Source organism: Carassius auratus, chromosome 4 (assembly GCF_003368295.1).
Source record: "Carassius auratus strain Wakin chromosome 4, ASM336829v1, whole genome shotgun sequence".
Classification (NCBI taxonomy): Eukaryota; Metazoa; Chordata; class Actinopteri; order Cypriniformes; family Cyprinidae; genus Carassius; species Carassius auratus.
The window spans coordinates 9433403-9447193 of record NC_039246.1 but is presented as its reverse complement, the minus strand read 5'-3'; the positions used below and the strand labels follow the sequence as shown (position 1 = coordinate 9447193).

The window sequence follows — 13791 nt, the reverse complement described above, 5'->3', positions numbered from 1 at the left end:
CACCTGTGCTCTGGGAGAGTGGAGATGCTTCATACAGAAGGATGGGGTTCAGTGTGTGACGCTGTCTTTGACCAGCAGGATGCAGAGGTTGTGTGTAAACAGCTGGACTGTGGGGCTCCTGTACAGGTGCTGGGAGCAGCTGCTTTTGGTAAAGGAAAAGGCCGTGTTTGGTCAGAGGAGATTCAGTGCAGAGGAAATGAATCTCAGATAGATGTCTGTTCACATTCATCTTCACAGAAACACAGCTGTTCTCATGACAATGATGTAGGAGTGATCTGTTCTGGTTGAGTATTAACATTTGTCATCTCTTTAGATAAATTACATACACTGCTGTTGTTTTGTTCAATTATCTTAACTCTAGTTTCATACTGTTTGAAAGAGCTGTCAGTTGTTTGTCCAGGTTACACAGATCTCAGGCTGGTGAATGGCTCAGACATTTGTTCTGGAAGAGTGGAGCTTCAGTATCTCGATAAATGGGGCACAGTGTGTGATGCATGCTGGGATATGAGAGCTGCCAGTGTCCTCTGTAGACAGCTGAATTGTGGGATTGCTGTGTCTGTTGTGGGATCAGACTGGTTTGGAGAGGGAAGTGGTGAAATCTGGGCTGATGTGTTTGATTGTGACGGGAATGAAACAAAACTCTCAGAATGTTCCATCTCTTCATGGAGTCGAGCTGAATGTTCTCACAGACGAGATGTTGGAGTCATCTGCTCTGGTGAGCACATTCACACCACACTGAACTCATGGGTTTCAGAATAAAACTACACATTTTAACAAATGTAGCATATTTTAGATAAATATTAAATGACAAATAAATACTCTCTCCAGAAAGTAAAGCTCATCTGGAGAACTGCAGCTCTTCACAAACTCTCAAATGCAGCACCACACAACAGCTGTCAGTGAAGAACACTGGTGAGAAAATCAACATCTGGACAGATTCTTCAGTTATTAGTGATCAGAAATATGTATGTACAATCACTGTTTTTCTGTCTCTGTATATCAGGTCGTGGGTCCATCAGGCTGGTGGGTTCTGGGGGAGACTGTGCAGGGAGGCTGGAGGTTTTTCACAATGGCTCATGGGGGACAGTGTGTGATGACTCCTGGGATATTAAAGATGCCCATGTGGTGTGCAGACAGCTGCAGTGTGGAGTGGCCCTCAGTAACCAGCAGGTACCAGCCTGGTTTGGTCCTGGTTCTGGACACATATGGCTGGATGAGGTGGAGTGTGAGGGGAATGAGACGTCCCTGTGGAGCTGCTCTTCTTCAGGCTGGGGAGAACATGACTGCATACACAAGGAGGATGTAGGAGTCGTGTGTTCAGGTAAACATGCTGATTAATTTTTCCCATTAAAATTTATATAACATATTCATAGTATATTAATTTGTCCATAGTGCCCATTGTTTTCAATTTAGCTTTTCTTTTAGTGGTATTTTTGCATTTCTATCTAGAGTTTAAAGAGATCAGGTTAACTGAGGGCTGTGACGGGAATGTGGAGGTTTTCTACAATGGATCCTGGGGTAATGTGTGCTGGAACCAGATGGACAGAGACACAGTGAGTCTGATCTGTCAAGAGCTGAACTGTGGAAGATCTGGTGTTTTGTCTGCTTATGCACCAAGATTGAAATCAGCTCCTAACTGGCTGGATAATTTTAAATGTCGACCACATGATTCCTCTTTATGGCAGTGTCCTTCTTCACTCTGGGGACAGAATAACTGTGGTGATGATGAAGTGGCCAAAATTACTTGCTCAGGTGAGATGATATTTAAATGATTTAATATGGTCTCAGTAGTCATATTTCTGCAAGACTAAACAGAGCAGATGGGAAGATTATTTGTGATTGTTTAATATTTTATTTCAGTGGAGGAGAGTGATGAGTCTCCTCGGAGTCATCTGACATGTTCAGCATCTCCTCACCAGAGACAGTGTTCAAGTAAGTTTCCTGACAATACATAAGTTGATATTTCTTTGTGCAAACCTGTATTTTCCTTACTATATTATTATCTGTGCACTGGATAATTTGATTTTTAAATCAGTTTTAAATATTTTATATATTTAACCAACTATAACTTCAGTTTGAGTTTTTTTTTTTTTTTTTTTTTGTAAAGGTTTGATCTAAAGTTTGATCTAATGTGTTTTAGATCATGTTCCTCTCAGACTGAGTGGAGGTAAGGGCCGGTGCTCTGGGAGGCTGGAGGTGTATCATAACGCTGTGTGGGGCTCAGTCTGTGATGATCAGTGGGACATCAGCGATGCTCAGGTGGTCTGCAGGTAGCTGGGTTGTGGAGCAGCACTGAGGGCTGATGGGAATTCAGTCTTTGGTGCTGGTGAAGGTGTTGTGTGGATGAACAGAGTCGAGTGCAGAGGGAATGAGATTCACCTGTGGGACTGTCCTCTCTCCCTGAAAAACCACACTGACTGCTCCAACAAAGAGCACGCTGGACTCACCTGTGCAGGTCACATTATTATTTTTTTATATTTGTGTATATAAATCAATTAATTGCATGATTGTTAATTTGTTTGTGTGTTTGACAGATTTGCCAGATGTGTCAGTGTCCTCTACTCCTGCCACAACAACATCAGTTTCTCCTCCAGTTTCTCCTCCAGTGCGCTCAACATCAGTCTCTCCTCCACAAACTCTCTCCGTCCCCCTAGTGCTTGTGATTGTTCTGGGAGTTGTGCTCTTACTGCTCTTAGTGCCACTGCTTATACTGATTCAGCAGAACAGAGTGATGAGGAGAGGTAGGAGAGATCCAGAGACTGTCATATTGTGTCTTATTCAGTGTGTGATCAGTCATGTGTTGTGAACTGACAGCAGGTTTGTCTGTCTACACTCACAGCTCTCTCTAAGAGCAGACACAGGATGAAAACTGAGACCGTTTATGAGGAGATTCAGCACAGACACAATCACTTCACTCAGAGGGGTGAGACATGAGCAATCAATCTAATTTAATAGCATTAATAAGAGTCTGTCAGACAGTTGATGTTCATCTATTATTAGTCCTGTTTAACCTCCTGCTTTAAACCAAAGAATTCCTGACAGAAAACCACAGAGCTGCAGGTGCATGTTTATATATATGTGTGTGTGTGTGTCCCTACCTGTGTATATTTTTGGAAGGCAGTTAAGAACGGGTTCATGCAAGGTTACGTGTGTTTGCTAATAGGCCCAACAAAAAACATGCCATTTCTGTTTCTGATGCTTTTGTGTGTGTGTTGTGACTAATTCAGTGCTACATGATCCAAAGGAAATGAGGATTCAGTCTTTTTGTAATGATGAACATGTTTCTGACTGCTCTGATCTTCTTTAACAGGGAGTCTCATCTCTGAAGAACTGCATTCTGGGTATGAAGATGCTGATGAGCTTTTCCCAGGTCAGAGAGCTGAAATATAATTAAATAATACCTAAATAGTGGTCAAAATCTAATTCACACTTATAAATCACACATATAAAGTGTAATTATATCACTAAATTAAATATATGACCAATGACTCAAAGGATGTGTTGATGCGGTTCATAATACTAAAACTTTTAACTTATTAAACAAGTAAAACGCTGTATATTATAATAATGTCAACAATGCCAAGTCTCAAGACCTGCAACAGCACAGTTTACATTTTGTTTTCTACAATATTCCACAAGCACCAAAACATATGATATGTTTTGATGCAGAAGAGATTAACAAAATCATGTCAGGCTACTATGATGATGTCATCACTGATGGACTGAAACCAGATCGTAAAACAGCTGTCACCCTGTTTTATATACATACAATACACATGTATTTACATATGATACATTTATAGAAGACACACCAGAGAGTTATAATTATGTCATGACAGGTGGACAGAACTCTAATATTAATGTGCTTTTACATTTTTATCTGTGTTTAACTAAATACCTTTTACATTTTTACTCAGTAAGTCTGATATGACAAAATGTGTTTTGTTTAGATCTACATGTATGTGTAGTGGACTCACCGGAGCATTATGATGATGTCATAATTATTGGACAGAACTTTAAATGTGTAACAGGTGAGTCACACAGAACTGCTTTTTATCATAACCTACTGTATTATATATTTATTTATCATGTTACATAATGAACATGTATTCAAACCATTAATGAATCATCATAGGTTTATCAGGTTTAATCTAGTCTTCAAAACTATTTTTATCTTAAAATAGTCTTAGACAGTCTTGAGGAGAAAGAGATCAGTGACACAAGCTGTGTTACACATTACAATGTGAGGTTTTATTTCACATGTGTATCAGAGGGAGATCAGGAGGAGTGTGATGATGATGATGATGATGATGTGAAGAGCAGGCGGTAAGACGAGAGAAACATGCTGGGTTGGTTATTGTTACCTTTTTACATAATCTACTTTCAATCAATATATTTAAAATTTAAACCCAATTTTAACTAAATAATGATATAATTATAATAATGATTTTTTTTCTTTTTTTTTTAAACAGACTATGATGATGTAGGGGAAGTCGTCAAATAAAGAGGGAGGAGCCATATGACTCTATGGAGACTGTTTATGAAATCATATAACAGTTACTGGTTCTACTGAGAGTTTCTTATATTGCTACAAATGCATCAATGCCTTCTGTTTTTATGAAAATTTTCATGTTTTATCAACAAATTTGAGTATTAAAATTTTAGTATTTGGCCTTTTATTTTGATATCAATGCTTTTAAATTAATAATCAAAATATACCATTCATTCATCATGTCACAAAAATATATTTTTTAAATAACGGTTAGAAGAAAAGAGAAATAATGCAAAATTCTATGAATGTTTAAGAAAACACTTTTAGGCAGTTCAGCTTCTGAAAGCATTTTATAGCTAAATATAATAATAAAATATAGATCTACCACTTATAAGATCTTAAAAAGCATCATTTTTTTTTCACAAACTTGAATTAACTCTAGTAAAATAATTTAACATTTTGTTTACTAGAAATATTACTGGGAAAGACAAACTTATGCACATCCTTGTGGTCAAAAAATAAAAAATAAAAATACACTCACCCAAACTGCAGAGTTTATTGTGTGGTAGTCTATTTTAACTTCAAACAGTCTCATTTTATGTTTGATGGTGAATTATTTACGCTGAGCTTGAATCTTTTGCAGCAATAGCTCTGTATGCAGATTGAGGTTGGGCTGACCTTTCTTAGTTTTTCTCTTCAACAACTGATAGGTTGATATTTTCTTCTACATATATTTTTTCAGCACCTCCTCTCGCTGAACTTTGTCTTTCAAAAATGCCTACAGACACACATAATAAAACATACATCAATCATGTGCTAAAGAATGTAAAGGATGATTAAAATGTGTTGTTTATATGACATAACTAGTCTTCCTTAATGACATCACAAAGGAGATTGGTTAGGAAACGGAAAACTGTACAATTCCATCATACTGATGGCTCTAGCACTGAGAATACATTTGACAGTTTTTATTTCTTCACCTCTTGTTTTCATGCACATTCCTCCTTTATCCTTTCATATTCTTGCTTTGTCTTCTGATACGATGACATTTTCTGCTTCCTTTGGATGAATGGAGTCTTATGGGAGCTGAAGACACAAATCAGAAATGTGGCTTTGTGTGTGTATACAATATATACCATATACATAGAGAGATATATATATTTTTTTTTTACTATCTGTGACTGTACCTGTCAGACTCTGAATCAGAGGCAGGTGTTTGGTCAGTTGTTGTGTTTGAGATTTGTTTCTCAGTAAAAGGTAAATCCAACACTGTTTTTAGTTCATCATATACCTCTGTCTCTTCATCTACTGCTCTCCCTTTACATCATTTCCTCTTTTTTTCTTGTTCTTCTTCATCTAGGCGTTCTTTTTCAGCCAGGTACAGATGTCTCAGATGCTCGGGATATTCCTTCCTCCTCACCGGATTGGTGATGCTTGATTTTCTTCTTCTCCTTTCTGAGAAGTTTGTCATATTCATGTTTTATCTTCTCCTTCCTTTTGAAGGCAAATCCCTTATCTGAGAAGGATTGAGAGGGAGATGAGATTCTAACAGTAACTTATACACTTAGTCCTAGTTAACTATTTGTTTTATAACTATTTGTACGACATTTTCTGGATCTATTACGTTGATCAAAAATGTAATTTATATAAGAAAAATAATTAAGTTAACTTTTTTGTATAACATGATATTAACGTTTTTCAAAATGTAACCAACGTCTTTATTTGTCATTGACCCTTATGTCAGATGTCTTATGTTTATTAATTGTTAACTTTCTACATCTAAAATACATTTTCTGAAAAAGAAGCTAGGTTTAAAGTGGACTAACGTTACCCACCTTTTTTAAACTAACGTTACCATCAAAAACTTTGTCCTCTAGAACCCATTTTCTTTTCTTCTTGCTATTATGTGTTAAACCACCATGTGCACATTTGTTATTGAAGTATTTTCCTTTAATCGGACCTTTAGTTTCTGCGATTTGTTTTAAAAGTGCCATGTTTCACGTTAACATATTCTAATTTGTGAACCAAACATTAGTTTGTTTCTCGCGAAAAGAAAGACGCACATTAATGACGTAATGACTATTTGTGTGAGGGCAACATATTCGATTTCACCATTCAACAAAACGCACACCGGTACACTCAACATGGCCGCGCATTCGGTCGCACAGAGGAATCATTTTCTGATTCGACTACTTACGTCTTAAATTACTGTGTCAACAGCTGCTGCTGCTCAGCCTGCTCTCAATAAATATTCTCACTTTTCTGTGCCCGTAAACAATGATATAAGATGATTTGCATTAAGACCGGGTTCGGGCAAAGATCTTAAGCTCGAATGCAGAATCTGAGACTGATGACTGGAGACACTTCAGCAGGTAACTGCAGTCAGACCAGAAGCACTGAAAATGACATTTACATTCCACTGGATCTTTAATATGATTATTATGCATGTCAGATTCAGATTATTATTAGAAGGTCACATGTCATGCATTATCTTTACACAAATAAATATATAAATAAGAAATAAATAAGAAAATGAATACATGTATAAATACCTAAATAAATAAATGAAAAATAAATGTTAAAAAATACAATTATACATAATGAAATATAAGTAGGAATTCTCATTTATTTTTTCACATTTATTATTTTTTTCTTAATATATTTATATAATAATTTATTTTGGCAAATTTGGCATAACACATAATAGAGGCTGTCCTGTAATACTTTCACTGTTGAGAAGTTCCTCATGCAGCAACACAGAGACAAGACTCTTGTCTGCTCCTCTTTACAATAAGAAGTGTTTTGCTGCCATCTGCTGGACAAATGCAACAGCGCAGTATTAAACTAACATGATTCTTGCTCTTATTTTATTCTCAAAGTTAAACCTGATGAAAATACATAATATTTAATGTAATAAAAAATCATCAAAATAGCTTTAGCAACAATATAGTTTTTACTATGGTGTAAACATATTTTTATTATTTTCTTGGTAAGAATAAAAGAACAACTGAGTAAAATCCATTAATTAATTCAAATTGGTTCTAGGAAGTTTGCGTAAGTGTTTGAAGTGTTCAGACTTACAGAAGTCAGTGAAAGTAGATAATATTTAATTTAATAAAAACAATATAGCAACAATATAGTTTATACTATGCAATAGTAAAATAGTATAATAGTAGCATAGTTTATACTATGGAGTAATCATATTTTTATAAGTGTTCAGACGTACAGAAGTCAGTGATCAGAGCTTGTGTCTGCTGTGTTCAGGTTCAGGTTTGATGCTGAATATAAGCTGCAGTGTTTCTGTATCAATCTGCTTTAAGTTTAGTGTGACTTTATCTCCACACTGACTTCTGACTGACACGAGTCTGTCCTCAGTGAAGTGTCTCTTCACGCTGGAGGAGGAGTCCCGCTCATCAGCGCTCACACTTTATTGATATATATGGAGAAAATCAAAATGCTGCTTTCTGATTTGTCACTGATTGTGTTTGATGATTTCCTCTGTTGTGTCTAATAAGGGAACAGTGAGTGTCATTGGCAGCTGTGAGTCTCTCTCTCTCTTTAGGGGGCTGACAGGAGCCAGTTTTTTCAGTGTGTTTGAGGAGCAGACGAGAAACTTGTGCTGTGCTCTGAGTTGATGAAGTAGTGTGTGTCGAGCTGAAGGAGAAGATGGAGAACTGTCTGATGCTGATGTTTCTGTGTTATATGATAAAACTCATCACCTCTGGTAGGTACATACTCAGAGTCAAGAGGTAATCTATTCTTTAAAATGTGCTGAAATAATTAACATGTAATGTTACACTTTACTACATACTGTGTTTGGTATGTTCATTATTGTCTCTCTCTCATGTGTAGACAGTGTGAGTGTGAGGTTGGTGAATGGCAATAATCGCTGTGCTGGTCGGGTAGAGTTTTTTAAGAATGGTCAGTGGGGAACAGTGTGTCATTATTATTGGGATATTGCTGATGCTGCAGTGGTGTGTAGAGAGCTGGACTGTGGGACAGCTGGAAAACCAATATATAGTGCTCACTTTGGACAAGGATCAGGACCAATTTCAATAGGTTATGTACATTGTAGTGGATCAGAGACTGCACTGAAAGACTGCAGGTCCAACAGCCAGTATACACAGAAGTACTGTAAACATGGTCACGATGCTGGTGTCATCTGTTCAGGTAAGCTGCTCCAAACCATTTCATCCCTGTCTCTTAAAATGCTTACTCAAGCAATAAAATACTTGACATGGACAACCTGCATCAATTTCAATCCCATGAAATAGGCAATTTGTTTAATTATTTTTTTTCAAAATAATATATTAATATTCATTCCTTATTCCTTTATAATAAACTATAAAGAGAATCACCATTAAATTTGTCATGTCTGCTGTTTTATTTTATTTTTATCTTATTTTACTCCGATTTAACAAAGATTATAAAATTATGGATGGAAGATAAAATTAGTGCTGATTAAGTGAAATTAATGAAACCCAAAATGTCAAAATTAAATACCAGTTTACTTAATTATCTGTCTTTATATTTCAAAGACTCAGAGCAAAGACTTCGACTTTTGGACGGATTTCACCTGTGCTCTGGGAGAGTGGAGATGTTTCGTACAGAAGGATGGGGTTCAGTGTGTGACGCTGTCTTTGACCAGCAGGATGCTGAGGTTGTGTGTAGAGAGCTGAACTGTGGGGCTCCTGTACAGGTGCTGGGAGCAGCTGCTTTTGGTAAAGGAAAAGGCCGTGTTTGGTCAGAGGAGATTCAGTGCAGAGGAAATGAATCTCAGATAGACGTCTGTTCACGATCATCTTCACAGAAACACAACTGTTCTCATGACAATGATGTGGGAGTGATCTGTTCTGGTTGAGTATTAACATTTGGTATCGCTTTAAATTAATTACATTCTTATGTAACATACTGCTGTTGTATTGCTCAGTTATCTTGACACTAGTTTCACACTGTTTAAATAAGCTGTCACTTGTTTGTTGTTTGTCCAGGTTACACAGATCTCAGACTGATAGACGGTTCAGGCTCTTGTTCTGGGAGAGTGGAACTTCAGTATCTTGGTAAATGGGGCACAGTGTGTGATGCATGCTGGGATATGAGAGCTGCCAGTGTCCTCTGTAGACAGCTGAATTGTGGGATTGCTGTGTCTGTTGTGGGATCAGACTGGTTTGGAGAGGGAAGTGGTGAAATCTGGGCTGATGTGTTTGATTGTGACGGGAATGAAACAAAACTCTCAGAATGTTCCATCTCTTCATGGAGTCGAGCTGAATGTTCTCACAGACGAGATGTTGGAGTCATCTGCTCTGGTGAGCACATTCACACTATGGTTTCAGACTAAAATTACACATTTTAATAAATGTAGAATATTTTACATATAGAATGAATGGCAAATTAATATTATCTCCAAGCTCATCTATTGAACTGCAGTTCTCAACAAACTCTCAGTGAGCTAGTGTTTGAATCAACATCTGGGCAGATTCTTTAGTTGTTAGTGATCAGCAGTGTACATGTACAATCAATGTTTTTCTTTCTCTGGATAGCAGGTCGCAGGTCCCTCAGACTGGAGGGTTCTGGGGGAGACTGTGCAGGGAGGCTGGAGGTTTTTCACAATGGCTCATGGGGGACAGTGTGTGATGACTCCTGGGATATTAAAGATGCCCATGTGGTGTGCAGACAGCTGCAGTGTGGAGTGGCCCTCAGTAACCAGCAGGTACCAGCCTGGTTTGGTCCTGGTTCTGGACACATATGGCTGGATGAGGTGGAGTGTGAGGGGAATGAGACGTCCCTGTGGAGCTGCTCTTCTTCAGGCTGGGGAAAACATGACTGTCAACACAAGGAGGATGTAGGAGTAGTGTGCTCAGGTAAACATGCTGAATGCTAATATGGCTATAAAATATTTTAAAGGGGTCATATAATGTTGCTAAAAATGTCTGCATTTGTGATCAGAGAAACGACAAACAACATGCGCTACTCTACCATACTGAAAACTTGCGTTTGAATATTCAGTTGCAAATTCTTTAAATATAAAAATTTACTTACAGGCTGTGAGTCAGAACAGACAGCATTGTACGCTACTCTCCCAGGTTCAGGTAACAGTCCTCTGTAAAATGCGTTTCACACACACAAATGTTTAGTTTGAACTGTGTTGTAAATACAACCTAACCACTGGTTTCTAGTTGTGTCCTCATTTGGAAGGCCAAACAAAGTATTTTCATTTTCACAATGAAACACAAAGCATCTTCACAACATGGCGGTGGCAACGATACTACAGCGAGAATCAAAGTTACGCCTTCTTTCTTTGCGTGAACATTTGGGCGTCATTATGCAATCTTTTCAACACCGTGACGTAGACATGCGGAGACATGTTTAAACAAGGTGTTTAAGGAGGGCGTGGTTGAGTCTTAACTTTTATAAAGAGTATCTCTTTGGGTTTGAGACTTTTGTCTTTGCAACTTTAGGGATCTTATCAATTCACGAATAGCTTGTAACACTCCAAAGAGAAAGAAAAACATGAAATCGCATCATATGACCCCTTGAACACATTTAACGCACATGCCCCGGCCCGCCCCCAGACCTGTACATCATCTTATATTTCATTCAGTTGACTACTGACAAATATCATGCACTCCATAAATGCAGTTATGCCCTAAAATTCAAGATAATGGGGTAATATTAGCCCCTGTATGAGTTTTTGTCTAATATTTATATCATATTCATATGTTCATGTTTTCCTGGGTCTGTGCAAGCAACAAGTGGATGGGCAATCTGCTAATGTTTCATGTTGACATGACATGAAATGGCTTGAGATTAGTTTTAAAAAGGATCAGAGTCTACACCTACTTTTGATAGACAATAACTTTATACACAGTGAATTTCAGATTTAAAACTTTGCAGGATTTTTTCATTCACTTCACACTTCATGAAAGGTTAAACTGAATTTTTATTTTATTCTCCTAATTTCTGCTTTATTCTCTAAATTTTACGACCTTTATCTTGTAATCTTAGATTTTTAAAATTTATTTAATGTGGCATTAAAACACTGTCATACTAAAACACCATCGTAAGTTCACCCCAAATTAAAAATCTTTCATCATTTACTCACCTTCATGTAGTTTTACACCTGAATAACTTAAAGAAGGTAGTTTAAACACTGTTGGTAACAGCAGATTTAGTTGCCAGTGACTTTCATTGCATGAACAAAAAATACTGAGATGTTTCTCAAATCATCTTTCTTTATGTTCCATAGTTTATGTTAGGCTGTTGTAGCCTAAATGTTTGTGTAATAAATTTTATGTTGAATCAAATAAAATATTTTTCTAAAGCTACTATTTTATATCTACTTAATACTTTTCTCGTTTAACTCAATAATAGCTTTATATTACCTTTTGTGGCTATTTTCAAAGTTAAATTTAGTTTAGTTCATTTGTTTCTGAAATTAATAGCGATTAATCCCACCTAAAGTTAAAGTTTTTCAGTATACTTTTATATTGCAATAATTTCACATTCAATCTTCAAATTAATGCAGAAACAACAAAGACAATATATTTGTAATAATTGTTTAGTGGCATCTTTTATTACATATCCATAATGCCCAGATTTTTACACTTTGGTATTTTAAAATGACATTTTCTTTTCATTTCTATCTAGAGTTTAAAGAGATCAGGTTAACTGAGGGCTGTGAAGGAAATCTGGAGGTTTTCTACAATGGATCCTGGGGTAATGTTTGCTGGAACCAGATGGACAGAGACACAGTGAGTCTGATCTGTCAAGAGCTGAACTGTGGAAGATCTGGTGATTTGTCTGCTTCTACAGCAAAAGTGAAATCAGCTCCTAACTGGCTGGATAAAGTTACATGTCGACCACATGACTCAAATCTGTGGCAGTGTCCTTCTTCACCCTGGGGACAAAATAACTGTAATAATAAGGATGAAGTGGCCAAAATCACCTGCTCAAGTGAGACGATATTTAAATAATGTAAAATGGTCTTAGTAGTGATGTTTCTTTAAACACAATGTTTTTATCTAATATGGTGAGTAAACTAATGTTTATGAAAGACTAACCTGAGCTGATGGAAAGAGCCTAAAAATTATTTATGAGGCTTAAATTATGTTTTCACATTGATATGTTTCACTGTGAGGTGTTACAATTTGTGCCTTGTATCTGAATGTTCTCTTTATGTTTTAATCTCAGAGGAGGAGAATCATGAGTCTTCTCGGAGTCGTTTGTCTTGTTTTATCTCACCATCTCCTCAACAAAAACAGTGTTCAAGTAAGTTTTTTTTAAAACAAATTTGGTACATTTTAGTTATTTAAACTTTTTTTATTTTTATATTTTTTTGCTTTAAAGGTCCCGTTTTACGTACTTTTTTTGAAGCTTTGATTGTGTTTACAGTGTGCAATATAACGTGTTCATGTTTCGCGTGTAAAAATACACAGTATTTGTATACCGCTGTTTTCACTGTCATAAAAACGGGCTGATATCTTCCTTGTTCTATAAAGTCCCTCCTTCAGAAATGCGTAACGAGTTCTGATTGGGCCTGTTGTTCCTGTGTTGTGATTCGACAGCAACTGAGCGCGTGCTGCCCTCCTGGAAACGCGATTGGACTAGTTTTGAGAAGCAAGGGGGCAGGAGCATGGGCAGGAGATGTATTTATAGTCACAGGAGCGTTTTTACTGACGATATGCGCATGAAAATCGCATTAGATTTTTTGCACAGCCCTAACATCTAGTTAACAAACCTAACAGCATTGCCCTTTGTGTAATAAGTTACAGAAACTGTTAAACACACCAACTTAAATAATAAAATACACTTACCGGTTGTGGTCCATAAACAACACCTTCTTCAGACAAAGAGGGAACTGCTCCATCTTTCAAGAATAATCTTTGTGCGAATCCGGCATTAAACTGATTGAGATTGAGGAAGTTATCCCCAGCAAGCTGTCCTCAGCAAAATTTGTTGCACATAGTTTTACATGTGGATTATAATTTTGGGGAACCGAGTTAAACATAAATTGTAACCATTAATCTCCAAGTACAGCATCCCTGGGAAGCCCAAACAAAGATGATTGGACTCCGAGATGATAATAACTGCTTTTCAAACGACATGGTGACAAACACAAACACATCTCTTCCTCCTTCTCCGTCGGAGCACAACAAGGCCACGCCCCCCTTTTTGTTAATTCATGTGGGCGGAGGTTAGTCAAAAAACTGTTTTAGTGACGTCATTACTGCAGGAACTAGAGGGCTGTAGTCCAAACGGGTCGTTTTTTGTAGGCGAATTCTGTTAAATCAAATATCTCG

At 37.0% G+C, this 13791-nt stretch overlaps 1 protein-coding gene and 1 pseudogene across 1 annotated transcript in view; one reads left to right on the top strand and one right to left on the bottom strand.

The window, feature by feature from the left end:
- Window positions 1–852: 852 nt before the first annotated feature.
- LOC113068563 (antigen WC1.1-like) overlaps window positions 853–13791 on the top strand; it is a 79342-nt gene continuing 66403 nt past the window's right edge. Inside the window, exons 1-11 of the mRNA XM_026241327.1 lie at window positions 853–1321; window positions 1450–1752; window positions 1861–1932; window positions 2141–2172; window positions 3311–3370; window positions 5853–5919; window positions 9484–9566; window positions 9750–9798; window positions 10033–10353; window positions 12140–12445; window positions 12683–12760. Coding sequence (XP_026097112.1) covers window positions 964–1321; window positions 1450–1752; window positions 1861–1932; window positions 2141–2172; window positions 3311–3370; window positions 5853–5919; window positions 9484–9566; window positions 9750–9798; window positions 10033–10353; window positions 12140–12445; window positions 12683–12760 — 1729 coding nt within the window. The 5' untranslated portion in view covers window positions 853–963. The remainder of the gene's footprint in view (window positions 1322–1449; window positions 1753–1860; window positions 1933–2140; window positions 2173–3310; window positions 3371–5852; window positions 5920–9483; window positions 9567–9749; window positions 9799–10032; window positions 10354–12139; window positions 12446–12682; window positions 12761–13791) is intronic.
- Window positions 3743–6861, bottom strand: LOC113068301 (thyroid transcription factor 1-associated protein 26 homolog; annotated as a pseudogene).